The sequence below is a fragment of the Carassius carassius genome, chromosome 46 (assembly GCF_963082965.1).
Source record: "Carassius carassius chromosome 46, fCarCar2.1, whole genome shotgun sequence".
In the NCBI taxonomy this organism is placed as follows: domain Eukaryota; kingdom Metazoa; phylum Chordata; class Actinopteri; order Cypriniformes; family Cyprinidae; genus Carassius; species Carassius carassius.
In genome coordinates, this window is record NC_081800.1 from 19,208,230 (window position 1) to 19,234,619 (window position 26,390).

A 26,390-nucleotide genomic window follows, 5' to 3' on the forward strand; every position below is an offset into this window, starting at 1 on the left:
GAGTTTGTCAAAGACAGACTGGAGTGATAAGTGTAACCTTTAAGAGGTGTTAAATTACATTTTCACCACTGTTAAATCATTTTAGATCGATTTACTTGCACTTTGCTGGGCAAATACGTTAATTGTCTGGCATGTTAGGTCTTGCATGAACAATTCAATAACTCAGTGCTGAATCATCGGTTTCAAACAAGCCTTGTTTCCCCCCCCCTTGTAGTTATGACTACTGAACTGAGAAGAAATCCATGACAGCTATTATGCAATTGTTTGTCACCTTTTTTTACTATTATATGCCTTTGTATTGAGTGTATAGACAACCTGTCCATGGCAGTCTAAATTAATGCCCTTTGATCAATATTTGTCTGACCTTGGAGCAATATAGCCCTTTAAAAAGGTTTACCTCTAGAGCATTAGCAATTCTTTGTCAAATAAATAATTAAATAATCTTATAATTCTACTCCTAAACCAGAAGCAGCTTGGTCAATAAAGACATAAAAAGCATGTTTTTTTTTTTTTAATGAGTTTAATTTGATCCTCTTTATCCATGACATTGACTTTGATAAAGATCAGTTCACATTTGAGGTCAAATTAATGTAAAACAACAGATAATATTTCACAAACATTCCCACCATCAAACTGAAGCTGAAGCTTCTCCCAAATGTTTTGTCAGAAATCTCGAACTGATGCTTGTCAATTCCCTCCAGACACAAGAGCAAACTGATGTTTCTTAGTGAGGTCTCACATATATAATTAATATTGCAAGTATACAAATTAGCAGATTCATGAGTGCATTTCACATGATCTATACAAATCTAGCAAAAAGTCACAATACATCATGTACAGTTATGTAAAGCCGTCATAGCACCACAGCGGTATAATTTGGGCTTCTATCTGTGAAATAGTGAGTTTCACAACAGAAACATCCAATCAAAACAGTTTAATAAGAACAGACAGAATGACTTTTGAGTGTATGTTTGCTTTACATAGTTGCAATGTGACCAGGTTTACTTGTATATTAACTTGATGTAATTGTTAAAGGAATAGCTGATTAACAGCATAAAATCATGAGACAATTCAGGGTGTCATTTTTTAATGTCCCATGATTTCAAGGGTTCTAAAAGACATTACATTAGCAGCTGGTGGAATAATATATTGATATCTCTAACCGCTAGTAAGTATATAGTGAGATTAAATAATTTATGCTTAGACATGCCACAGTATAGTGTATAAAATACATTGGGAAATCAATTGTAGTTAATTCTTTGCCATGGCCTGAAGCTTGGCTTTTGGAACTGTATGCACTATATGAAACATATTAAAGACATATTAAAGTGTGAATGATAAACATTTCTAATAATTAGATAACAGTGTTATTAATTACTGCCGTTAAATACACCAGTCTCCATCTAACCAACTTTATGCTGTGCAAAACAGCCAGTAATACTGTGTCCAACCAAAAGCAAAAGTATAGCATGCTTGAAACCTTTGCACTAGGCCAACCAATGTATTTTACATAAACATTAAATTGTACAATTCATACATTTCCATTAATGTTTGCATAGCTTCTGAGATTTGTGAGTGTTAATATCACAGTATTATTAAAGTTTCGAAATAAAAGACAGTGGTGTCTTTCATGATCCTCTGAGGTAATCTCGTCTACGATTTGCATGTCTGGAATAAAATTAGTCCTTGAAGAATGAAATTTGCTTTATGGCAAAAAAGCATGTGAACAATGAAGCACATTCTGAGCAATTTTGGTACACACGAATATATGTGGGCTAAGGTGAAGCACCTTGACATCCGTGAGCCATTAAGTGCTGAAATAAAAAAAAAAGATTAGCACCCACCTCCATTTCATTCATCTGGATTTATCACTCAACACTGCAGTCCTGACGAGTTATATGGCTTTAGTTTCTACAAGAGATAAGTCGCTCTGGCAACACTCAAAACATTAACACTAAGATGCAATAGGATTTTAGTTATAAGAGCTTTTTAACAATAACAAAACACCTTTTTTTTTTTTTTTTTTAAACCAAGTAAACATTTTTCATGAGCAGCTTTCATTTGTGTCTGTCAAACCAAACCAAAACTGATCCAAAACATTTCTAAACGTGTGAGGAATGAGAATATTAGTTTTTAGTAAACTCCCCTGTACCATGGAGATGGTGAGAAATGGCCCAAGAGCCTTATCAGCAAGATAAACCAATAATTTTTGAACAAAGGAGGGATAATTCGAAAAAATAAACTCCTTTTCATTTTTGGGTACTCAAAATCAGGCAGAATCTTTAACTGTGAAGTTCCTGCACATCATACATACCACAAACAGAGGTCATATTTCTGAGATAAGGGGTAAAAAAAAAAGCATATCATTGAGATGATAACATAGCATTAGTTTGAACAAAAACACAAAATTATGCTCTCCTAATAGGTTCTGAGCAGCCTCATATTTCAAAAAAATTGCATCGCAGTGATGCCATCACTAACCACTTGTACCCATAAACTGAACACCTGAGTGTATCTAGTGAGATGCATGGAAAGGTAGGTTAGCACGTACTGTACATAAACTAGCATTTTCTAAATGTACTGAAGTTTGCACAGACAAAATCTAACATACATGGAAAAATAATTAAGGCATTCCCTACCTCTCAAAATAAATAAATCCACTCACACTACATTTTCAGATTCTAGTAAAGAGTGAAACTCGTGGAGAGGCTTTGTCCAAAAACTGTTCACATGAATCTCACATTCCGATGAAAAAAATGAAAAGAGCTTAAGGAGAGGAGACGATATGGATTGGGTTAAGGAGAGCAAAGGATGAATCTCGAGACTCTTTCAGTCTTCCCAACTGAATCAGTAGATGTCTGGAAGGTCAGAGTACCTTCTGTCAAAGTAACCTCCCTTGTAGATCCAGTCTGCAGCTCCAGTGTACCGATTATTGCCTTGCTGGAACCATCTGAAAGACGGGACGCCAAAACGTTTATAAAAATAAAAAGGATATTCAAAATCTCCACAGAAAATAATATTTTGCACTAATATATCAACCTTTCAAGATTTACATAGCAAAAGGTTTTTAAATGATAGTATCTGCTTCAGTAGAAAGCACAGGCCAGTGCGATTTCAGATTAATTTTTTTTTTAACTATGATTGGCTACTATAGTCGATTTCTCATAGTTATTTTATCCTCTTTTCACTTTTTTCTTTTTCATTTAAAATTTTGTTTTTGAATGTTAATATTGCAGTCTGCAGTCTCAGAACTGACTTGATTCATTAAAAAAATGTAATGCCTGTGGTTGGTCGGTTTGTGTTTTAATTCCATGCCAGCTTCCTTGGTTATTTTCGTGGTAAATAAAGTTGAAATAGTATAATTTAAAATGTAAAAACCTATACAAGTTTGATTTAGTTCATTCTAAAATGCTTAAAATAAATAAATAAATAAACTCTAAAATGGATTCAGGGTTGACTGTTAATTCCCATAGAAAACTTAAACCAGCACAAATAAAATATCTTTACAATAATAAGGAATATGTCTGTCTTCGTTTTGATATAATACTAATGAGAAGCTTTTATTTTTGTCTGTTAAACAAAAACAAAACAGATCTAAAATATTTCTTAACATCTTGAAATATGGCGGAGTTGGAAATTTTGTTTTCCTCCACCTCTTGGAGATTTTTTGTTCTTGTTATCATCTTACATGGAAATTTATATGAACATGTGTATTATTAAAATGTAATAATATATATAAAATATATATATATATATAATATTGCTAATCGTGAGAGGAATGAGAATATACAAAATGAGGAAAAAAGTGGATGTTGTGCTCTTAATTCAAATACTGGCCTCGTAGACCATTCTTCCTCATCTTTAGCACGCTCTCTTCTGGCAGCTCTCTGCTTCTCTTCCAATCTCTCCTTCTCTTGACTTGCAGTATCTGGAAGTTAAGAACAGCTTTTAAAATTAGGGGTAAAATAAGTACAGCATCATCCAGAAAATAGCTTACTGAACAGATGGGAACAAAACGGGCCAAAAAAGAGATTATGCATACCGATATCCCCATTCTCCATAGCTCTGATGTCAGGCCGCAAACGACAGTCTGTTGGTGCTATGACTCCAATCATGCCAGGCTCCAGCTCATTAAGCGTCATGGCAAAATTAGTAAAATTATACATCTAAACAGAATCGAGGAAAAAGATGAAGTGAGAATATGCAAAACATGCAATCACCCAAGACAGATCATTGGGGGCTTGGGGTTACCTGTGTCGAGTGTGGCGGTCGAGGAGCTACTCTCCATAGCAGCGTACTGCCTGGGATCATAGTAACTGTTTCCTGGACATCTGGCATTTCATCTGCATCATCACCCCCTGTACTCTGCTCCTAATCAAATGCATAGAGTAGTACCATTTATGCCTCATAATGCCATATGAAAACCATTAAACACCACATATAAAGTAAGATCAGGAAACAAATAATCTAGGAAAACTAATTGAACTAACACTCTACTATGATGGTGGCTCAGGCACTGTAGCTACACTGCTAAAAACCTACAGTCTTTCTTTACCTTCACTTCTTACTGAAATTGCATGTTAATACAAAGAAGGGAAACAGAAATTGCCAGCAAACACACTACAGATCATTTTAATTAAACTGTATTTTTCAATTACACTATTGTTCAAAAGTTTGGGGTCAGTACTTTTTTATTTTGCAATAAATTGATCAAAGATGACAGTAAATGTATAATTTATAATATTTCAACAGAGCTAATAATGCTATTCCTTTTAACTTTCCATTCATTAAAGAATCCTGAAAACAATGTATCACAGTTTCTAAAAAGATAACTGTATTTCAATATTGATATTTATAATAAATGTTTTCTTAGCACTGAATCAGCATATTAAAATGATTTCTGGAAGATCATGTGACAGTGAAGACCAGTCATGACTGGTGAAAATGCAAATCATTTAAAAAAATAAATATAAAATCAAAATCATTTAAAAATCTTACAGACACTAAAAGTTCGAAGAAAAGCCGGAAATTAATTTGTATTCTATTGACATAAATGAAAAAAATATATCACAAATAAATCAGAACAAGGAGTCTGTTTGTGTATTGGCATTAAAAACCAATGAATGTAAAGAACTTGCTCTAGTAGCCATTTCTTCTACACTTCAGTAAAGATCTTCTCATTTCTCATTTCTAAGAGTTTGCAAACAGTCTCTATTGTAATAATAATAGGTGGAGCCTCTATATGAGGATGCGTGAGAGCCCTTTTGGACTTCCATGTGAAAACACAACAGAAAATAGACCACGGCTCTGCAGTGAGAGATAAATGACTAACGCTTTGTACCTGCTTGTGTTTCTTGGAATCTCCTCCGCTTTTCTTCTCTGCTTTCTTGTTGACTTCATGGACTCTTGGCTCAATGCTATATACACACTCAGTCCACTTCCCATAGATAACATGATGCTTCTTTTTACTGAAATACACCCAAACAAAATGAGTCAGAAACACAAGCATCAAATCCAGAAAAAGTACATAAAAAGAAAATACCAAAGTAAAAGTACACACACAATCCAGATTTAAAAGACACTGCTGATGCCTTCAGTGCTACAGACACGGATGTGCAGAGTGAACTCTACAGGCTGGGAGCCAGATATACCCACTGACATTTGATACGAATGACTGCTCACCTCTTGTCCTGGATATGTCCCTCTACCCTATGCAGCTCTTTGCCAAACATGCCGCATGGCTTAAAATTCAGCACACACTTGTCCCCAGTGCTAAAACGAACAGAAAGACTTCTCAGTCAAAAATAAAGGAAAGAGTGAACAGTAATCCACAATGTGACATGGAAAGATCACACTATAGCCTTAACAAAAACAATATTAAAATGCTGAAAAGGGTTGAAAACGCAGGCAGAAAATTTAGGGTCAGAAAGGAAAGAGATGAAAAACCTGTGGTTGACGATCTCCATTGTCCCATACTGTTCAATCCACAGTTTACCCAGAATAACGTTATGCACACAGCACATAGGGTTCGTCCATGTGTAAGCTTCTCTATGCCTGAGAGAGACAGAGAGAGAGAGAGAGAGAGAGTAAAAAAATAGCTTTAATTCCCAAAATCTCTTCAATATACATTAGAAACATGCTAAATAATAAATGAACATTCCAGCATGTTATGTATCTAGCAGATGTTGCTTAAACTAAGGGCAAGGAAAAGTTACTGCTTTGCTCAAGGGTCCGATTGTATTTGAGGATCTCAATGACTCTCCAGCTCCAATAAAAAGTGATCATATTATACTTAGTGAGGTCACATAAACAAAACTCACTTGGAGAGCTCAAGTGTCATGGTGCCTTTAGGCTCTGCCTCCACACTCTTCCCCCAGAATTTTAGTTTAGGGTAGATGGAGCCATGAAACGAGAAGTCCTGATTGAGTGACTCGGTGTAGAAGGCACTGATTGGTGGATGGTGGCTCACTTGTTCTGAGATCATGCGGTAACCCTCTTCATCCCTGAGCACAGATATTACAAATTATTGGTGCAGGCTAATTTGGAATTACATATTCAGCTTTGTACTAGATTGATGTATAGCGTTTGTGTCCAAATGTTCTGCAGATTTACCGTGTAAGTTCAAAAGTCTCTCCTAATAATGGGTTAAAAGGTTTTCCAGTTCTGTCCCATTGCGATGCAACAGCAGAAATGGCGAATGCAGCAACAAGCTGACAAATGAGATGCAATTGTGTAAATAAGGATTTGTTGAATGCACACATTTGAGAGTAAAATATATAGGAGGCAAGTTTTCTGCAGGTTTTATGAGGGTCAATTTTTGACTTTTTCAAGACCAATTAATTAATATTTTTTACATTTTGCATAAAAGTTGTCTCAAACTAGAAATAATGCGAATAACTTTTACTGTAGCTTCTGATCACACTGCAAAAAAAGTGATGTTCTTCCTCCATTTTCCAGTGCAAAAGATCACAATAGATGCATTGTGAAGCAAAATTACATGTTTTCTGAGAAAACCAATTGAAATGAAGTTTAACACAAAAACAAATATCCGCAAATGAGCTCAGAAAAAAAAGAACTTAATCCAAAGGGAAAACAAGTTTTCATACCCCATGGAAATATATTTGTTGTTGTTTTAAGCATTAACTCTTTTAAAATTAATTTTGCTCTCAGAAAACCTCATACTTTCATTTTGCATTTAAAAAAAAATGTTCAGGATGTTCAGATATTTGTATCGGAAAACAAGACAAAACACTGAGGAAGGTATTCATTTTTTTTGCAACGTATGCAACATTTAACACCATGACTTTATGTATTTAGGACTAGTTTGCGGAAAGGCCGATTAAGATTTTTTAAGACCTGTAGAAATCCTGGAGGCACTAACCTGCATACGCTCTATAGAGTCAGAAAGTGTACAAGCTTTATGGATGAGGTATGTATGTTCCATGTACTCTGTAATCCTCTGCAAGAAGCTCAGTGGTTCGTTGAAAACAATAGGCATTGTTATCTTGGACAGCTCCTGTAAAGAGAAAGTATTCCCAGATAGAAATGGCTTGGCTTATGGACAATGACACCACAATCTAAACAACATGTCTCTTTTACAATTTCATATTTCATGCAGTGTTTGAATGGAGCTCTTTTGACTAAACTGTTGTTTGGTCAAAGTACTCGTGCTCACCATTCCAATGCATTTCTTCAGGAAGCCCCACACACTAAAGTCAGTTCTGGAGAACATGGGTGCTGGCAGAGTAGTTCTGAACACACAGACACACACATTAAAACAGTACACAGTCCAACAGATATAAACACCTTCACATTTTGTTTCCTGCCACTGAATATTATTTCACTTTATTCAGACTCCTTACCTTCTCTCCCATACTCCATTTTCAGATGGCACTTTGCCATTCACTGTCTGCTTGCTCTCATAGACTGAGGCATCTTTAAAGCTGACTTCACATGAGTCGTCCGATTCTAAACCTGAGACGAGAGAGATTTAGTCCTAGGTAACAATAAAAATGTGATGTACAATACTAAACTTCATCACGTACCTGTCTCAGCATCATAGAACTCTTCCTCGCTGTTCATGATGGACAGTTACTGCTGTTGATGTCAATCAGAAGGCATTGTTTCACAGCTTAAATGTGTTCTTCTGTAGATCAAACCATATTGTAGGTTTGAAAATAAAAAGATATAAAACTGGAAGTCTGTAAATGTACTGTAGTGTACTGTACTACTATGCTGTAAAGCTGGGACATACTGGACTGTGGACACTAATGCTGGCCTATACACTCTGTCCATTCCCTTATTGAACACACAGAACAAATCCAATCACCTCACTGCAGTCTTTAAACAGCTGTGCTTGGCAAAACCATCTGATGAGAGTGTCCGAACAAGCTAATCCTTTAGCAGAGAGAGTGTGTGTCAGCATCTGATTGTCATTACTGCAACTGACTGTACCGATTCACAATGTTGGCTTAATTAAAGAAAGGACACCATTCAGGAACTGTGATGCAAATGTCCTGGTAGCACATTTAAGAGTTTCATATAAGTCATTTCTTAGAGTTCTTAGAATTTTCATAAATGTGCTCTTTGTATTCAAGATGGAATTGTACGGTTTTGAAAAACCTTTTTGCCTTTTTCAATAAAAGTACATTAAATACGTTTAATCAAATATATAACATATCCACTACCGTTTAAAAGTTTGGGATCGGTAATAAGTCACATCCTTCAGAAATCATGCTGATATGCTGAATTAGTGCTGAAGAAATTGCTCATTTCTATTAGTATCAATGTTGAAAACAGTTGTGATGCTTAATATTTTTGTGGAAAACATACATTTTTTTCTGAATTGTTTTCTGAATATTAGACAGTTCGAAAGAAAAACATTACATTAAAAAATAAAAAATAATATATATATTTCATTTAATTACATTTTTGTAACACTGTAAAAAAAAATTACAAACATATTTTCCTTTTGTTCTGCATGTTGGTTTTGTCTTTCCACATTATTTTAATCAGACCACATGACAAACAAAGGTTTTTCAAATATTTTATTAAATATTAATTATGCCGAATTATTTAACACTTTTCAAGATTTTCATTATTTTAATGAGGATTTTTTTCTTCCTTATCATCAGGAAAGTTATATTAATGCACCCCTCGTTACAAAGTGGTATTCAAGTCATTGCATGAATTACACTAATATATTATTATTGAATAAATGAACAGAACGGACATATAAATAAGCATCATGTCATTGACACACACACACACAAACAAAAATAGAGGAAAACTCTTGCTCAGACCGCCAATTATACAGCTGCGGATGACCAAAATGCAAAGCAGTTTAAATAACTACTGGCCATATAACAGAGGTGGGCACTATGCGAATTATTTGGAACTCAGAAAGGCAAAGCAGCCGCTTAACAAGCTGACAGCTATCACATATTCAAACACCCATGTGGTAAAGTGCCAACAGGGGAAGTCTTGGCTGGATGAACAGCACGTAGTCCTGGTCGTTTTGCAACAACACAGAGTTTCAAAGTTGCTCAACTGAAATGAATGTAGTAAAAATTCTTCCACATAATCATGTAAACAATACACCTTATAATCTCTCAGCTAAGGGAAATGGTTGAATAGATGTATTTTGGCTATAATGGGCTGTTATAACAACAATAAACAGAGAAAACTAGTCATACAACTGACTGGAAAATGACAGCGCTAAAGATCAATGGTGACTAAGACAACAACATAAATGTCTGGTTCTCAGAAAGAGTGGCATAGTTCCTGGTGGTTGTGTCTGAAGAAACTACTGTATCAATAGTTTTGGACTTTGTATTGACCTGGATACATAAAGTTAGTTTACTAACTAACAGCAGTTAGTTGCCGGTTCACAGTCATAACTGACGAAAAGCACTACGTTAAATATATTCTTATTAATAGTAGCATAGTACAATAAATCAGCTTTGTCTAGAAGACTGGAGTCACTTGTGAGTATAGTTTTGGGGTCAGTAAGATTTCTGAAAGAAGTCTTTTATGCTGATCAAGGCTGCATTTGATTGATAAAAAATAGTTAAAAAATTAATTAAAAAATGTATGCAATATTATTACAATTTAAGACAACGGTTTTCTGTTGTACTATGTTTTAAAGTGTAATTTATTCCTTTGACGGGCAAAGCTAAATTTTCAGCAGGAGTCACTCCAGTCTTCAGTGTCACATGATTTTTCAGAAACATTCTAATATATATGCTGCTTTATGCTGATTAATGTTTTTGTGGAAACACTGATATATTCATATTTCAGGAATTTCTAATGAGTAAAAAGTTCAAAAGAACAGTGTTTACTTCGTGGGGGCGGGGGTCATGTAAATCTCTACTGTCACTTTTGATCAATTTGACACATCTTTGTTAAATAAAACTTCTTTTTTTCAATGCACCTGAACAGTATGTGCTCTTCTCAATCAAGTTAAAATGCTTCCCCAGAATTAGTAGCCTACTGCTGTCAACTAACAGATGGATCATAGTAGCATCTTTCATCACATGCACATTTGTAATGAGTGTCAGTCAAAACAGTGGAGAAGATTAAACCCGTCAAAACTAACTTACAATCAGTTGATTCAGTATATCCCCCAAAAGACATAGAAAGCACTGCTTAGTATATGATCGCACGCAGAACCATATTAAACGCAACGTCTAGCCATCCGTGCATGAGGGCAATCTGACATTCAAGTTATGTCCCGTTACATATACAAACATATCTGATACTATGAATAACCAGCCTCGCTCGGTAGCTACTTAGATCTACTACGCGGGGAAGGCACTGGGCGTTCGGCTTGAGCTGTTTTGACCCGCGTTAGCCGCTAGCAATGAGCACGGACCAATAATAAACCCGAGTATTACTCATCAACCCGTTTGATATCGTCAAAACATTCAAGATGCCAAATAAAATGACGTGTAACATCGACCAAGCTTAGCAGGCTGTATAATGTGCGTGTGTCGCGTTACCTTTCAGTAATGTAAAGCTGAATCGCTCCTGTCTCCTGTGGGACACAAAACAAGCGCCCAGTTCGGGAAGCCTGACAGCGGGGCGGATACATTTCGCCAGGACGGGAGAACAAACTGGATTGGAGGGTTGCGGCGGCGGTGGAAAAGAAGTTGGGCGGGGCGACGTTTGATTGACAGAAGCAGTAGCCTATTGTGAAAGAAGACCCCTTTGCGAACGAACGATATTAACCTTTTGAAAGGGTGGAGTTATATTGAGGTTACATAAAGGGGTCGGTACTAAAAAAGGCAGGGATGTAGGTTATTTATAATCCTAACAATAAATATCGCCTTCGGCTATGGCAGTGGCGCTCCTTGATTGATTATGACTGCTGGCCAGGAATAGATATATACAAATTATATAGACAACACATTAAATTTAAATTTACAATGTGAATTAAAATAAATAAATAAATGAATAAATTGTAAAAAGCTACAGAGAATATTCTATGAATTCACAAATAGACATATGTTTTTACAACTTCATTTCATATTTTGAATTCTTATTTGTGCTGTGAAATAGGACCAAGGGTTTCTGGGTCCTTTGACAAGAACGTGAAAATAAATTAGACCCAATCAGTGTAACAAATGGTTTCTTGGTTTTAAAATAAAGCATTTGCTTTCATTATGAATTTAATCAGACGCTTATTATGCAGTTCAATTAATGTAAAATATGCAGTAATAATTAAAATAAGGTAAAAAAAAAATCATGTAAACTACATAACTGTATTTAAATATTAACATTTTTATTTAGTGCAGCAAGAAACTGGTGAAAAACTATGTGCAAGATAGACGTGAAACAACGCAAGTGAAAAACAGGTGCAGTTTGGGGGAAATGAAGACAATCTAACATAAACATAAAATATAATACATTTTACTACATATAATACATAAATTTAAATAGGTCAAAAATACATCAAAATATACAAATATAATTAACAAATAACACATGAAAATTAAGGTTAGCGTGCAGATTCTTGACTTTTTTCACCTTCTGATTTCATACACTCTTTTTCTTTAACGGTAGGCTATTTTTTTCTTTCTTTTAGAGCTTTGTTTTTAACGTTAGAATTTTTGTGCAAGCCTGGGAATTTGCATATATCCGAAGTTCTCAGGTTCTCAGCAATGCACCGCGGCATGAACAGGCTAAATGATGCCAATTACTGTGCGTTTAACTAGTTTCTACGTTTAGTTTAGCTATTGTTGAGCTATTTCCTGATATTTCCTTTAGTTTCATTTGAAGCCACTAGATGTCATCGGAGCAATGTTATAATAGCCTAATTCAGCTCCGTGTCATTTGAGAAGAAGGGTGAGTTTTGATAAACTTTCTTCTTTTTGAAACCAGTGCAGACCTTTATTTAGAAGAGACTTAGCTATGAATTAAATAACTTATTCGATTTTATGAGTTGAATAATAAAGGCACTGTCACCGAATTAATTCATAAGTGTGTTAATTAAAGGCCATCACATAAATTACTGAATAAGAAAAAATACCTGATTGCTAAATTAACATTTAAAAAATATGCATGGGTGTTTGGGGGGGATTGGTGGTGGGGGCTACAATTTTATGCTATTAAAACATTGGTTTGGCACTATTATAGCTGTTCGTTATAATTCCTGTAAAGCTGAGTTATCTGTGACTCAGAGTGAGTGAAAGAGAGAGAGAGAGTAAAGCTCCTGTTTTTGGGGCGGAGATTTCCGAGTTTTTAAAGCACATGGCCACACACTGTAGCCTACAGTTCTTCACTCAAACACTAGACTAACGGCTTTACCCGGATTTACCTCAACTTTATCTCATCTCACTCAAACTCTTGAGAGGATTCTTCTGGTATCATTCATCTCATTACTGTAGTAGTCTTTGTTTGTAAAAACAATGTAGGGTGAATTGAGATAAAATTATCATCTTTGAACGCCAACAATGACAAAGACAAAAGTAGAGGCAAATCCTGAGTCTAATAATGCACGCTCATCCCATCACGGACGGGACGGGCAGGAAAAAGCCTGTGGAGACGCGAGCAGCCAGCAGCCGACAAGACAAATCCACCGGCATCATGTGCAACACATGACGTCAAAACAAGCTCAGGCGGACGCTTGGTCTAAAATCATCCCAGCAGCCTCACAGAGCAAAGCCAAAGAGATTCACTCGAAGAAACCAAAGCGTGGAGCATCTGTCACGCCAAACATCCACACAGGGAAAAGAGAGATGAAACCAGAGTCGAGAAAACGCTCTGATAGCAATCGCAGTAAATCTTTCGGGAGGAGAAAGCTGTCTGATGGAAGCATCACGTCTGATGACCTGAGTAAGGACTCTGGCTGCGCTACCGGGAAACTGTCTTCCACGGACAGCAGCTCTGAGATCTCGGACGCATCAGAGGAGCATAAGCAGTCCACTGATGCCCAGTGTGGTGAAGTCTGTCCCAGAGGTCCCAACGAAGAGATGATGGACGATTCAGCGGAGCAAATATCAGAACACAGAGAAGAAGATGGTCTGATTAATGCCACCCTGTCTCCAGGGTTTGGCTTCGGTGAGGGGAGCATCTCTCCTGGCGACCAGAGGTCCTACATTTCTCTGGACAGTCGCTTGAACTTGAGCGCGTCTGTGGCATTTTCGGATCTGACTGGAGACTTTGCTGATGGGGTGCATGAGGATCTGCTGAGAGAGATTGACGACCTAAAATCGGAAAATGAATATTTGAAGGTGATATTTGTTGATTAATCTATTAGTAATTTATTTGATTTTTAATTAAATGCAAATAATAATTTCTTGCATGGTGGAAATTTGGGAGTGTTCAGATAAAGTGGGACCCATTTCACATTTGCTCTTTAAATATATCATTTATAATTTTGTCATTATGAACATGTTTTATTTTGTCTTGACACCATCATGTGGGCATTATGAAGCATCTGACTGATCTCAATGAGTGCATATGGAAAATCCACCAATGAAAACGCTCTTCTGAAACAAGCATTGTAGTTTTTAAAAGATTAATTCAATTACCAAAATATAAGTATATTTTAATATTTTAAGTATAATGTTAGATAAAGTAGTACTAAATGCAACCTGGTTTGATGGATTATGATTATAAAGCATCAGATCAGACATAAACCATGTCATATGATGTGATGGACAATGTACTTAATGTAAAATTAAATAAAACAATCCCACATTGTCTGCTACATGTATAATACATATTTTAACAGTCAAAATAAATTGCACGTGATGTGCCTTATACGGTAAGATTTACTCTCTTCTTAGAAGATTATACTTTCGCTAATTGGCTCGCGTCATCCCTCATTGTCTCTGACATGCAATAGAAGGAGGGGTTCACAGTGAGAACGAGACAAGCTTTACTGTGATTAAGTGAAAGGGCAGTGCTTCATTCTTGGCATGTGCCACTAGTTCTGTGGGTTAATTCGCACACCATGCTGGCACTCGACACGTAAGGCCAGTGCAGTGCTGTCATGGACAAGCTGGTTGAAGACTATCATTGTTGGTGATATACAGTAGGAAACACCCTTTGTACACACTAACACACAAATGCTTTCAACTTAACTATAATGCATTCATATATCTCATGTTTTCCAATCAAAAACGTCCAAAACGTTTCTTTTTTAGACAGTTACAGTGAAGTTCTATGAAGTTGATGTTTACGTACACCATCTTTGACTGCATTCTTAGGATGAAATGGAGGAGCTCCGCTCAGAGATGCTGGAGATGAGGGACATGTACATGGAGGAGGATGTTTACCAGCTGCAGGAACTCCGACAGCAGCTGGAACAGGCCAACAAGGCCTGTCGCATCCTGCAGTACCGACTTAGGAAAGCAGAGAGACGCAGCCTGCGTGTAGCCCAGACGGGACAAGTGGACGGGGAGCTTATCAGGACACTTGAGCATGATATTAGGGTGAGGATGAGCTGCTAACAGTCATAATTTGCTGGTGTTGAGTGTGTTTCTGTGAGAAAGTCCTTGTATCAGGTCACATGCATAAAGAGCAATCACTGACATTCAGGGTGTAATTAAATTGATGTTTCCCTCATGATTTGGGTTCAGTTAAGCTACAGTGGTGTGTGTACAGGAAAACCACTGTTAGTGTTTTGGATGCCATCCATGGCATTCATCAGGACAGGATGTTTATCTAAATTGCCTAGGCTTGTGCTTAGTGCCAATCAATTGTTGAATAGTAAGTCACTAAATGAGTCAAAACTCTGTTTTTATGAATCAGCATGCACTCAGATGGATTGTGTAATCCTTCCACTGTGGTTTGTGACCCAAATCATGGTACTAAGGGTTTAGTGAGAGCTTGAAATAACATTTTGTTTTATAGTTTGACATAGGGAGTGGTTTTATTTTTGGTAATGACCCAATAGTAAAATGAGGAGGAAAACCCTCAGTTTTCTCTTTGGCAGATAATTGGTGTAGCTCAGTTTATGGTGGGCCACTCACAGCATAAGCATTTTTTGGTTTGAACTTCTCAGCCAATCAGTGACAGAGCTTTCTGTAGGAATGTTACGAATTAAAAATCTACACAGCAGGGTAACCCATATAAAATGGGTTTTGAAATCTGCTTCCAGACTATGCAAAGTAAATTCCTCAGGTTTCTTCTGAACGTTTTGTCTTTGCTGAATTAAGTGTGAAAATTTATTTCGTAGAAACACAGTGTGAAGTCAAGGTAGCATGAAAGTCTTTGTGCATTTGCATGTGTATGTTATATATGTCAAGGACTATATAGCCACAGTATCCGAGAGGGGAAGTGTCCAAGCACAGCTGCTGGTGTGTGTTGTGGGCATGTCCATGACCAGTCTATTTTAAAGGCATGTGAGAGAAATAGATACCCTCCTTTCACAAACTAGGCCAGTGTGTGTCCATCGCTGCTCAGAGTCCTCACTAGCACTCTGTCAAGTTATTCAGTCTTCAACAACCCCCATGGGAGTGTCCTGCAATCTGATATCTAAAAGCATCCTTTTCAATCTCCGCTCTACTCCAGATTTCCATCATTAATTTTTTTCACAGAGAAATATGAGTTTGTGGCGTTGCTCCTGGAACTCACTGATAATAATCGCCCTGTGCTATAAAAAAAGAAAAGCACAGAGTCATGCGCTGAATGCTGTGGTATAATCACATGCTTTCTAACCGTTTTCCCTTGACATTGTCCACAATTGTTAGCAACCCCTTGAGCAACAAGAGGATGAGTGCTTTGCAAAGGATTGCAAAGGAGGGAGATCATAGGAGAGTTGACCCATATTGAAACCCATACAATTAACTAACCACCTTACTTCCTTACATTCTCAATGTCACAAACCACAGCTGAAACATGGTAATTTAATCCTCATTTTGCAATGCTACGTATAACATTATTTTCTTTAAATAGAGCTTCTTGTTTTTAATAGTATTTCCCATCAGAATGAAATAACATGAGATAATTATCTTATTAACATCAACATTTTTTGTGGATAGTTCCAATGGACAAATGGTTTGCAGTTTATTTACTTGACTCTAAATGAATATTTTGTTCCTAGGTGGCAAAAAGCGTGTCCCTTCGCCTACACAGTGAACTTGAGGCCATTCAAAAGAAAAATTCACGGCTGGAATGGGAAAATGAGGAGTTACGTGAACGGCTGCAGGATCTGGAAGTGGCAAAGCAGGTCCTGCAGGCTGAAATGGACAAATCACAGGTTGTATGACCACAAAGCATATATATATATATATATATATATATATATATATATATATATATATATATATATATATATATACACACACACACACACATAAACTAAACAAAAGTTTAACTATTGTAATGTTTTTGATCGAAGTCTCATTTGCTCACCAAGGCTGCATTTACTGAATCATAAAACAGTAGTATTGTGAAATATTATTACAATTTCAAATAACTGTTCTATTTTAATATATATTAAAATGTAATTTAAAAATAAAGTCAACAATAGTTGATCTAATATTTTTTATTAATATTTTTAACCCTAAACTTTTAAACGGTAATATATGCATATATATATCCTTAATGCCCTATATCACTTTAAAGCAGTACTAGTTTGTTGCTTAGACTCCTTAGTTTCATGATGCCGTTAGGATTACAATCTGACCTTTACCCCAACCGTATGTAGTTGTTGTAATCGACAACTGACTGCTTGGGTAGGGCATAGAATGAACTAACAGTCTGAATTCAAACTGCAGCTGCTGTCATTCTCACTCGTGGATGCAGTGAGGGGGAGAAGAGAGAAAAATGGGGCAACTGAAAGGTTGAAGAGCGAGTGAGAAAGAAACCATTTAGAAAATACACCTGAGAGGGAGATCCTTGTCCAAATCTTGAGTCTTATGATGTTCAATAACTACATACATGCTAAAAATACTAACAAGAAGGCATGCTTTTTGCTTTCATCTTCTCACAATATAAAAAAAATATAGGCCGTCACCATTATAACAACATAATGCACCAAAAACACATTTTATTGGCAATGAAAGCCTGTAGGCCTTTAATAACGGCACGCATACAGTTTAATCCAGGATTCAGTGCTTAGAAGTGGATCCCAGCAGCTCAGCTCAGACAGCTGCTGCCAATTCCTGATCCTGACCAGCAGAACAAATCAGCTACAACCAGATTATCAAGGCCTCATGTGAGCCTGACACTACCTGAAACATGATGATCTCCATACAAAGACTTTTTAGTCAACTATTAGAATCAAAAGACTTTTTGCAGTCTTGATCCACAAGAAAAATGACTGATTTATAATTTCAAAACATCAAGATATATTATGAAGAGCACTGTTAAAGGCATTTTTTTGGTTTTATGCTTAAGTTATGACACTTCAGTCTCGGTTTGGATTGACTCTATGAGTTGTTGTTTTTTGTACATTTAAAGAAGATAATGTGAAGTCTACATGCTCCTCATGTGCTCTTTGTACTTTTAAGGAATTGAGCCTCCCAGACAAAGCAGCAGACAGATAGACTGACTCTAGCCGGCATTTTTGACATACTTGGAGCAGTATGGATGTTTGGTGTAGAAATGGACTTGGAGTTCTTGCCATCTCACTACACAAACATGATTGAGTGTGTTTATTAGGTGCATGCTTTCCTTACAGTCACACATTTCATTGGGTATTGGAATGCATTGGACAGCGGTATGATGGAAAATAGCAACTCTGATTAATATAACTCAAATGAACATTTATGCCCATAGGAGGACATTATCTTAGGGGACAAATTGCATCAACAAACCTATACATAGTACGCTGTGTTGTATAAGCTGCTGAAATGTCTTTAGACTAATTATGGAGATGGTGCATCCACAGAATTCTCTAAAGAGACGAAGTTCGAGATCAACATCCAACAAGAACGAAAAGAAGCTCTCACCACAGGTGAGTTGGGAGTTACAATAGTCTAATTAATTTGTGAAGGTTAGTGCTGTTCTGGTGCTAGTCCTTCAAGAGATCCAATATTAGCCTTCAAAGTTGTGCAAAACTCAGAATTACGAATATGTATTTTCAATTCATGCTTTAGAATTTCAGTTGAATTGTCCACACCATGGAAAGTTGATATGGAATGACAGAAAGTGGAATATACAAAATTGTAATTCAAAGAAATTCAACACTGGGAAATGGAGTGATATAAAAAAACATTAAATAAAACATTCTATCATTTGTTTTTATTAAAAACTTTTAAACGATGGTTTGTCATACATAGTCCAAAGTTTGTCTAAACAATCTTTTCTAGTTAAAATTACACTTGAATGAATTTCTCTGAATTTCAGTGAACTTCCCTACAGTCACATTACAATTCTGCATCCTGTTTGCTACCTCAGTTCAAATTCTGAATTTTAAAATGCATTCCCAATTCACTTTTTAGTGGCATGTGACCCTGTTAGCCATGGTGATCAAAGCCATAGTAGCCTTGCTGTGGTTTAAGTTTAAGTTTTTGATATATGCCAACTATTTTAACACACCTCTGCAGGATGATAGCGCTGATTTGAAATGCCAGCTCCACTTTGCCAAAGAGGAGTCTGCGCTCATGTGCAAGAAGCTAACAAAGATGGCCCTGGAGAGCGAGGCGATGCGGGAGGAGCTCGCCAAATACCGTCTGCTTTATGGTGAGGTGGATGAAACCCAGGCTGCAGCGGGCGCCACTAACTCTGCCCACACCCGAGAAGCAGAGGTCAAAGTTCACTTGCGGCTGGTGGAGGAGGAAGCCATGTTGCTGAGTCGTCGAATAGTGGAACTAGAGGTGGAGAACCGTGGGTTGCGGGCAGAGATGAGTGAACAACGTGAAAGAGGAGGAGGAAGCCTGGAAGAAGAGGAGATGATGAAGGGGGGCAGTGAAGGGTTGGCATTGCCTCTCCAAACTAGAGAACAGGTGGAAATGCATAGAGGGCTGGATGGGACAGATAATGCAGATGCAGTGACTACCCACAATAATATGCAGGAGAACCAGATGCATGTAGAGGAAGATCATGTGGAGAACTCTCCTATCAGTCATATGCACAGAGAAGGGCCAATTGGTGGAGAACAGGAGCTTTCTGAAGAGACTAAAGAGGAAGACAGACAAGCTCAAAGTACGTCAGACTGCACATTTGCTGTGAAAGATCTAGACAGTCTTCTTGCCATCCATGACCAGGCACTGCTTGTCAGATCGACTATCCAGCTCCTAACAACCCCAGCAAAAAATGGCCTCTCACCTACATGTACACATAAGACTCATACTGGTGCACCTTGCCTAAGCAAAACTGCAGTAGATCCTCAGTGCAAAACACATCAATGGCTTTTGGACCCAATGTTGAGTCCCTTGACCAATGGACTAGAGGTGTTACAAGCCCAACTGCGTGCTCTTGTAGAAAAGTTGGAGGTGCTCTCAAACTCCACTTCAGAGTGCCGTGGGCCTTTTACTGAGAAGAATATGCTACATTCTGACAAAGATTTATGTGAAATAAAAGAGGACGCAAAGAATCAAGCAAGACAAGAATGTCCATGTGAAGGAAATGTTGGAAATGGGTGTAACCAGGACAGCTTAGTGCTGCTCACTCTGCAGCTCCAATGGTTTATCCAGCAGTGGAGGCAGGGAGAGAGACCCACAGCTGATGGAAAGAACCTGTTTGAGGTAAATTGGGCAACAACATTTGCTACTGCTGTCACACATCTTTATCAATGAAGATGGTGGCAATTTTCTAAATAATAATTTTTATATACTGTATACTCTATGCTTTCCTGTTGTTCAAACATAGCACTAGCAACGGCAAGGTCATGAATTCTATTCTCGGAGAAAGCAAGAACCTATAAATAAATTAATGTAAATGAGTACATTGAATGCAAAATAAGAATGACTGCAAAAGCATATATGTACGTATATATAGTGTAGTTGGGTGTTTTGTCAACTTTGTGCCCTTTTTGAGCCCTTTGAATTCCTAAAACACACTTTTAATTTTATTTAATTTGCCCACTAACAATGTTAAATGATATGTATACATGCATCTTTCCAATCTTTCCTATCATATATTGTGTAAATAATGTTCGGTAGTGGAAAATAGGCACAGTTACATAATATCTTTCAAACCTTGCATAATTTGAGCTATTATATTCATAGAGAGAGAGATAATCTAAGAAAATGAGAGTAAGCTTGAAAATGATGCACAATGAAATATTCTGTATTTATATCATTCTTAAATGCTTTTTCTCTTATTCTATATTTTTTAACAGATTGCTTGTTTAAGTGATTGCTTATTTCACTTAATTTAAAACAAACTTTATTAGTGGCAAAATTCTTCAGTATGACATGTTTTGTTGAAATAATAATATAAATAATTTCACACAATAAATGTTAAAATGGTTTAAAGTTTATTTAACTAATATACTTAAATAAAATATGCTTGTTTTTTTTTTTTTTTTTATTCCAGATGTATTGTCAGAATGATCTTCACCTACTAAAGGACACAAAGTCAAAAGCATGCAAGTATAATCTTCAAGAGAAGTGCAACAGTCAGGTATGAAAAAGAATGATGATTACTGTGGTAAAAATAAGTGTTTCAACATGACTACCAAAAAGTTTTCATTCTGCAATAAATTCAGCTTGAAAGAATGTAACTCAAAAATATGCCTTTTTCATTATATACTATAGCTGAACATGCCTGCTCTTTGAGCATAGTTGACCAATAGCATTGTTCCTTGACCTGTTGCTTATTTGAAGTTAGGATGGTTCAGTTCCTATTGCCAAGTGTACATTCATCAATGTGTGCTCCTCTCTCAGGTGAGCAGTGCCCTGCTTTCAGACCTCAGGACTGCACTGTCAGATCTGTTCTCTGAACTATGGGAGCAGCACAGTGCAGCCCAGTTTGTCAACCAGCAGTTTGCAAACGCCAAAGCAGCATGGGCTGCGGAGTGTGCAGAGCTCAAGGGCCTCATAAGCAGGGTGAGAACAGTAGATCAGTTTAAATTCCCTTCAGAGAGTATCAGTGAACCTGTTGCCTGGTTCTCATGTCATCTCCTCTTCTTTCTTCATTCTTGTGCCTGTAGGGACTTATGGAGGAAATTAAAAAAGCTTTATGAAGCAGAAATGTCATCCAAAGCTGTTTGTGTTTGTTTATAGCTGGACAGTTCACCTGGGATGGCAGGAGCAAAGGGTCCATCAGACCTGAATGTGGCTTTACAGAAGGACCACATTGTGAAGCTTCAGCACCTGTTAGCAGAGTCCTACACTGCAGTGATGGACCTGACAAGACAGCTGAAGGTCTGTGAAAGCAATTGGAGCTCTGAGTGGCAGGAACTGCTAGAACACCTCAACCACGCACGTCTAGAGTGCGAAGAGTCGAAGACAGCTAAGCAAAACAGAAAACTGCAGGTCTATTCAGAGTTGCTATTTAGTCTATATAGAAGTTAGTTCATGATATCTAACGTGGTAACTAGTGTTTGAATTGGACCGTATTATTATTATTTTTAATTATGTTCATTTTTATATTTACCTATTTCCCCTTTTTAGGGTTTTTTTTGGCAGTTTTGTGTGACCGCTCAAAAGTTTGTTGTCAGTAAATTTATTTAAAATAAATGAAAAAATGTATTCAGCATTTTTCCACAAACAAATATTATGCAGCACAACCATTTTCAACTGTGATAATAATAATAATAATAATAATAATAATAATAAAAAGTTCAAATCAGCGTATTCAAATGATTTCTGAAGGATCATGTGACTGAAGACTGGCGTAATGGCTGCTGAAAATTCAGCTTTGCCATCACAGGAATAAATTACATTCAAAAAAATATTCAGATAGAAAACTTTTTTTTATTATTATTGTAAATAATCAAATAAATACAGTGTTGGTGAACATAAAAGACCTCTTTCAAAAACATTTAAATATCTTACAGACTCCATACTTTTGAAAAGTAGTTCATGCTCTCTGCTATCTGAAATCTGAGCTATCATTATTAAAATAATTTTGTTTTACATTCCTACTAGAGATATGAGAAAGTCCTGTGCGTGGCAACTGAATTGAGGCTAATCCCTTTTTGGGATTGCAGGACAGCAGGCGGAGTGCAAGACATCAGCTTCAATCACAGCTTCTGACTATAAAAAGGTCTTAGCCAAACCACAGTGACCACAGAAAGACTTATCGAGTCTCAGTTGAAGTTCAAATAAGGAATTTATTTTCCTTTACAGTTAATGGGGGGTAACATTGTGCAGTGTCGAGGGAAAGGAGGCGAGAGAGGAATAAAGAAGCAATATTCAGAGGAACTAATGCATAATGAATCTTTAAATGGTATTGTTGTCTTCCAGGTTGACAGCAGTTTCGTTTTTCCATTTAAACAAAAAGTCCTGTTCATTTTCATAGATGCTAAGTTTTTTTTTTATTCTTTTTCGGTCCAAGGGTTTTCTTGCTGTTTTCTTTTTTGTAATCCCTACCTATCTCTCTGACACACTTTCTAAATAAGACAGGCTTTTACATTTGATTACAGTGTATCTTAAATTGCTCATCCGTAACTAATATGGAAGGATTCCCTGTCTCAATACCGTTCAGTCTAAGATTCAGTCTTATTTCTTTTCTTATTTCTTTTTATCCTAAATTCCTACGTTGTTTCATTTCATTCTTGATGTAAACATGTTTTGAAGTATGTGTTGTTATTTAATATATGTTATTTAATATTACACATTTACTTATTCATGCACAAACATTAATCTTTCTCGTGCATTTTCAGTCCCCCAGATGCAAGATGATGAAAAAAGATGGAAAAATAGAGAGGTCAGCTTGATACATTTGTTTGCACGTAGTTTGAACTCAAGCTATCTGACTGAATTCCTTAACAGAGTTTGCTTTTTCAACAGGATGCCTTTTAAAACTGGCATTGCAAAACCCAACAAGAACTGGAAGTATCTCAGTCGAGAAGCTGCCCTTCTGGACAGAGAAGACCCCTGCAAGACTTGGGACTCTCCTATCATGCCTCCCAATCTCCCCGGTCTGAACCTAAACCAGGAGCTGACCCAGAGAAGCCACACTGCTCCAGAGAGATCCAGCATTCGTATATATTACAGCCCACCATCAGCAAAAAGGATCCAAATGAGCTCTCTGATAGCAGCTGAAGAGGAAGAGCATGAGGAGAGCCAGCAACAACATTTCAATGCCATTGCCTGTGGCCTTGTAAACCAAGACTGGGTCACTGCTTATGAAAACTGGCTGGGTAGCCTGCCATTTGACTGCCAGAGTTTGTTGGAGAGAGATTCGATGGTGGTCACCAGTTCCATATCCTCTTCTGGTCTTCAGACCTCCAGTATGGCGTCGCCTTCATGCTTGGCTTTCAATAACTTGGACGTCTCAGCCAACCTGAGTGATGACATGAAGGAAATTACAGCCAGTGTGCTGCAGACCTCCCAATCCAGCCCTCTGGAGAGGAAAAGAGCAAAGGATTTTGGGAGCAATATGGTGAGTGTTGTGAGTATAGGAACGCAAACTCAATCCCAACCACAGGCAAGCACAGTTGGGCTACAAACCAATGGTCCTCGAAGTCTTTATGCTGCAAAGCACTGGTCGCCCCGAGTGACCTCATTTGTATCTGCAAGAACCCCGCAGATGTCAGTGTCACTGGAAAGGGTACCTGGTCAAGCAGATCGGATTCAGCCTCACACCAACTCACCGAAAATACAACGCAGACATTCCGCATCTTCTCCGTTTTCTACAAAGTCTTCCTCTTCCACATCCCCCTCTTCCTCTTTCACTACATCCTCCTCATCTCTGAGCGCCTCCCCCAGGCTGGATTATGGAGCGAAGGAAAGTGGTTTGTGGGTTCTGCCGCAACGTGCTTCGACATCTAGCAGGCCGAGTTCAGTATCAGTGCAGGCCAGTGTAAAACCTGGCGGTCGTAAAAATGCAGGCGTTCACAAGTACGGTCTGGTCCATGAGTTTCTGCGCAATGTGTGTGGTCGAGGAGAGAAGACCAACCCGGAGATGGAGAAAGCACCAGCAGCTCGTAAAGATCACATCGGTCTGATAGGTTCAAAGAAATCTGAGCACCCCCCGTCTCGTATACCAGCGGTGCCGCTAGTCAGAAATGACAGCATCAACAAGATTGTGAACCGTAGATTTATGAAACAAAGCCCAAAAGAGGAGAGCCAGAGCCAGACCCAAACTCAGCGCCAAATCAACAGAGGTTCAATCAGCAAGAACAAGGGCTTGGAGGTTAGTAGCAAAGTTGAATCCATTCAAAAATATGAAGAAACTAAATTGAAGGTTTGGTGTTATGAGAGTAATATACTGTATTAAGGTTCCAAACTGTGACTGGTTGCAAATGCAAAAATAAAAATGTGAGACAATAATTTGAAATCTAGTCACTCTGGTAAAAAAAACGATTCTTATGATTCAGTCTTCTCTTTTAGTAAGTCAGTCAAAAACATTCACAAAATAGCCTCAAACTCACTTGTGAGTTTGCTGTCTGAATCGGATTTGCTCGGTCAGTAAATCATTCAGAGCTGTTATTATGTTCACATCTGATTCCTTCAATAAAGTTATTTTGTGGGTATGTTATGTATAGATTCATATAGAGTCAGACTGGTTGTTCACATGACTATTTGTAATTTACAAAGATACATATACATAATACATAATATATGGCACACATACAATCAGATATACGAACAGTACAAATCACATACAAACAATTGGAACTCATTTTTACTAAATGCAACTAGAAAAAGTCAAAATCTACATTTTTACTATTTTGCAGAATCTTTGTCTTAATGCCATATGATTTGTTATGACGCTGAGCTGAGCATATCTCCTGACTCTTTCCCATCTCTTTGCCAGGATGGAGCCTGTGACTGCAGCTCACGGTCTTTGACATCCTGCTTTGCTCGACCCTCACAGAAAAACCTCCGGCACATTCACGGTCAAAACAAGCCCCGTCCACATGAACACCCCCCATCACGTGGTAAAGGTGATTCTCTTGCTTAAAGGGAAACAGATTCAATTTATTCACTGAAACCATGACACTTCAGGGCTGCATGGACAGATTTCTTCAGAATTGGAATGCCCATCATACACACATTGCTAAGTATTCCCTGTCCATTTTGTGGTTGTTTATTAAATAATTTAGCTAAATTGATTTTGCCTTCAGAACATTTTACCATGTAAAAATCCATTCTACAAAATTTTCCTCAAAATCAGTGTAAAAAAACAAACAAACATAAAAAGTCTCCACTATTAGTTAAAGACTTTTATATTTTACAGAATTAATGATGTATAGTGCAGGAGATACAATTCCAGCAAGATCCAGTTTTTACGTTTTAGATCCTTGATTAACTTTACATTGTTACATTTTAAATATATATATTTCTGCAACATATCGTAAACATTTTATGATTTATTATTATTTTTTATCATATTTCATGTATAATAGAATGTGTGCAGAATTTTTTTTTTTTTTGTTAGACACCTAATGAATGTGACCTGTTTCTCATAGCTGTCTTAAATGTAACATGATCTGTGTTTAATATCTGCATACAACAGTTGTGGGGGCCAAGCACCTTAATCAGAGATTAGGTTTGTGAATTGTTTTTTGGCATGTTAATAAATGCAAATCCATGTCATTGTAGTCCCCTATTGCTGTGATTTGAAGATATGTTTTCCAAAAATGATGTTTCAGGTTTCATTTCTGAGCTGCCCGTAACCAGAAAAGTAAAGAATAAACAGTTGTAAGGAAAATTAGTAGTTTTGAGTCCCGTGACTTTAATTACCTATAATTCCATGAAACAAGATATAAAGGTATGTGCTAAAAAAAATTATAAAATAAAAAAATATTTTGTCAGAAGGAAATGTCGGTTATTCTCTGCTTCTTTTATTTATCTAAATTTTAATTTTAGGTTAAGCCT

The 26,390-nt window shown here is 37.1% G+C and overlaps 2 protein-coding genes across 4 annotated transcripts; one reads left to right on the forward strand and one right to left on the reverse strand.

Annotated features, from left to right (window-relative positions):
* Window positions 1-538: 538 nt before the first annotated feature.
* On the reverse strand, window positions 539-11,114 carry LOC132129352 (oxysterol-binding protein-related protein 2-like). Of its 2 annotated transcripts, XM_059540911.1 has the most exons (15): window positions 11,001-11,036; window positions 8,330-8,397; window positions 8,046-8,146; window positions 7,863-7,974; window positions 7,676-7,751; window positions 7,382-7,516; window positions 6,613-6,710; window positions 6,321-6,503; window positions 5,947-6,054; window positions 5,683-5,772; window positions 5,342-5,468; window positions 4,252-4,371; window positions 4,043-4,166; window positions 3,838-3,928; window positions 539-2,950 (listed from the first exon to the last, which is right to left on the reverse strand). In XM_059540911.1, exons 3-15 carry the CDS (start codon window positions 8,080-8,082, stop codon window positions 2,848-2,850), a joined length of 1,404 nt encoding a protein of 467 aa, XP_059396894.1. In that variant the 5' UTR covers window positions 8,083-8,146; window positions 8,330-8,397; window positions 11,001-11,036; the 3' UTR covers window positions 539-2,847. The 2 variants fall into 2 exon arrangements, with proteins under 2 accessions (XP_059396894.1, XP_059396893.1); XM_059540910.1 differs by lacking the exon at window positions 8,330-8,397 and having other exon boundaries at window positions 11,001-11,114.
* Window positions 11,115-12,752: 1,638 nt separating this feature from the next.
* On the forward strand, window positions 12,753-26,069 carry LOC132129351 (protein SOGA1-like). Of its 2 annotated transcripts, none has more exons than XM_059540908.1 (11): window positions 12,753-13,733; window positions 14,715-14,939; window positions 16,553-16,708; window positions 18,344-18,409; window positions 19,002-20,141; window positions 20,935-21,021; window positions 21,285-21,446; window positions 21,624-21,875; window positions 23,228-23,271; window positions 23,355-24,702; window positions 25,327-26,069. In XM_059540908.1, the coding sequence occupies exons 1-11, from the start codon at window positions 12,954-12,956 to the stop codon at window positions 25,471-25,473; spliced, it is 4,407 nt and encodes a 1,468-aa protein (XP_059396891.1). In that variant the 5' UTR covers window positions 12,753-12,953; the 3' UTR covers window positions 25,474-26,069. The 2 variants fall into 2 exon arrangements, with proteins under 2 accessions (XP_059396891.1, XP_059396892.1); XM_059540909.1 differs by having other exon boundaries at window positions 21,624-21,764.
* The last annotated feature ends 321 nt before the right edge of the window (window positions 26,070-26,390 follow it).

Excerpts from the sequence above, each read along its gene's own strand:
- LOC132129352 (XM_059540910.1), bottom strand. The coding sequence starts at position 8,082 with ATGAACAGCGAGGAAGAGTTCTATGATGCTGAGACAG. Across the intron at positions 7,517-7,675 it reads TGAAGAAATGCATTGGAATG|GAGCTGTCCAAGATAACAAT; the intron begins GTGAGCACGAGT and ends TTCTCTTTACAG. Across the intron at positions 5,773-5,946 it reads ATGGAGATCGTCAACCACAG|CACTGGGGACAAGTGTGTGC; the intron begins GTTTTTCATCTC and ends TGTTCGTTTTAG.
- LOC132129351 (XM_059540908.1), top strand. The coding sequence starts at position 12,954 with ATGACAAAGACAAAAGTAGAGGCAAATCCTGAGTCTAATAATGCACGC. Across the intron at positions 21,022-21,284 it reads AAGAGAAGTGCAACAGTCAG|GTGAGCAGTGCCCTGCTTTC; the intron begins GTATGAAAAAGA and ends CTCCTCTCTCAG. Across the intron at positions 23,272-23,354 it reads AAAGATGGAAAAATAGAGAG|GATGCCTTTTAAAACTGGCA; the intron begins GTCAGCTTGATA and ends CTTTTTCAACAG.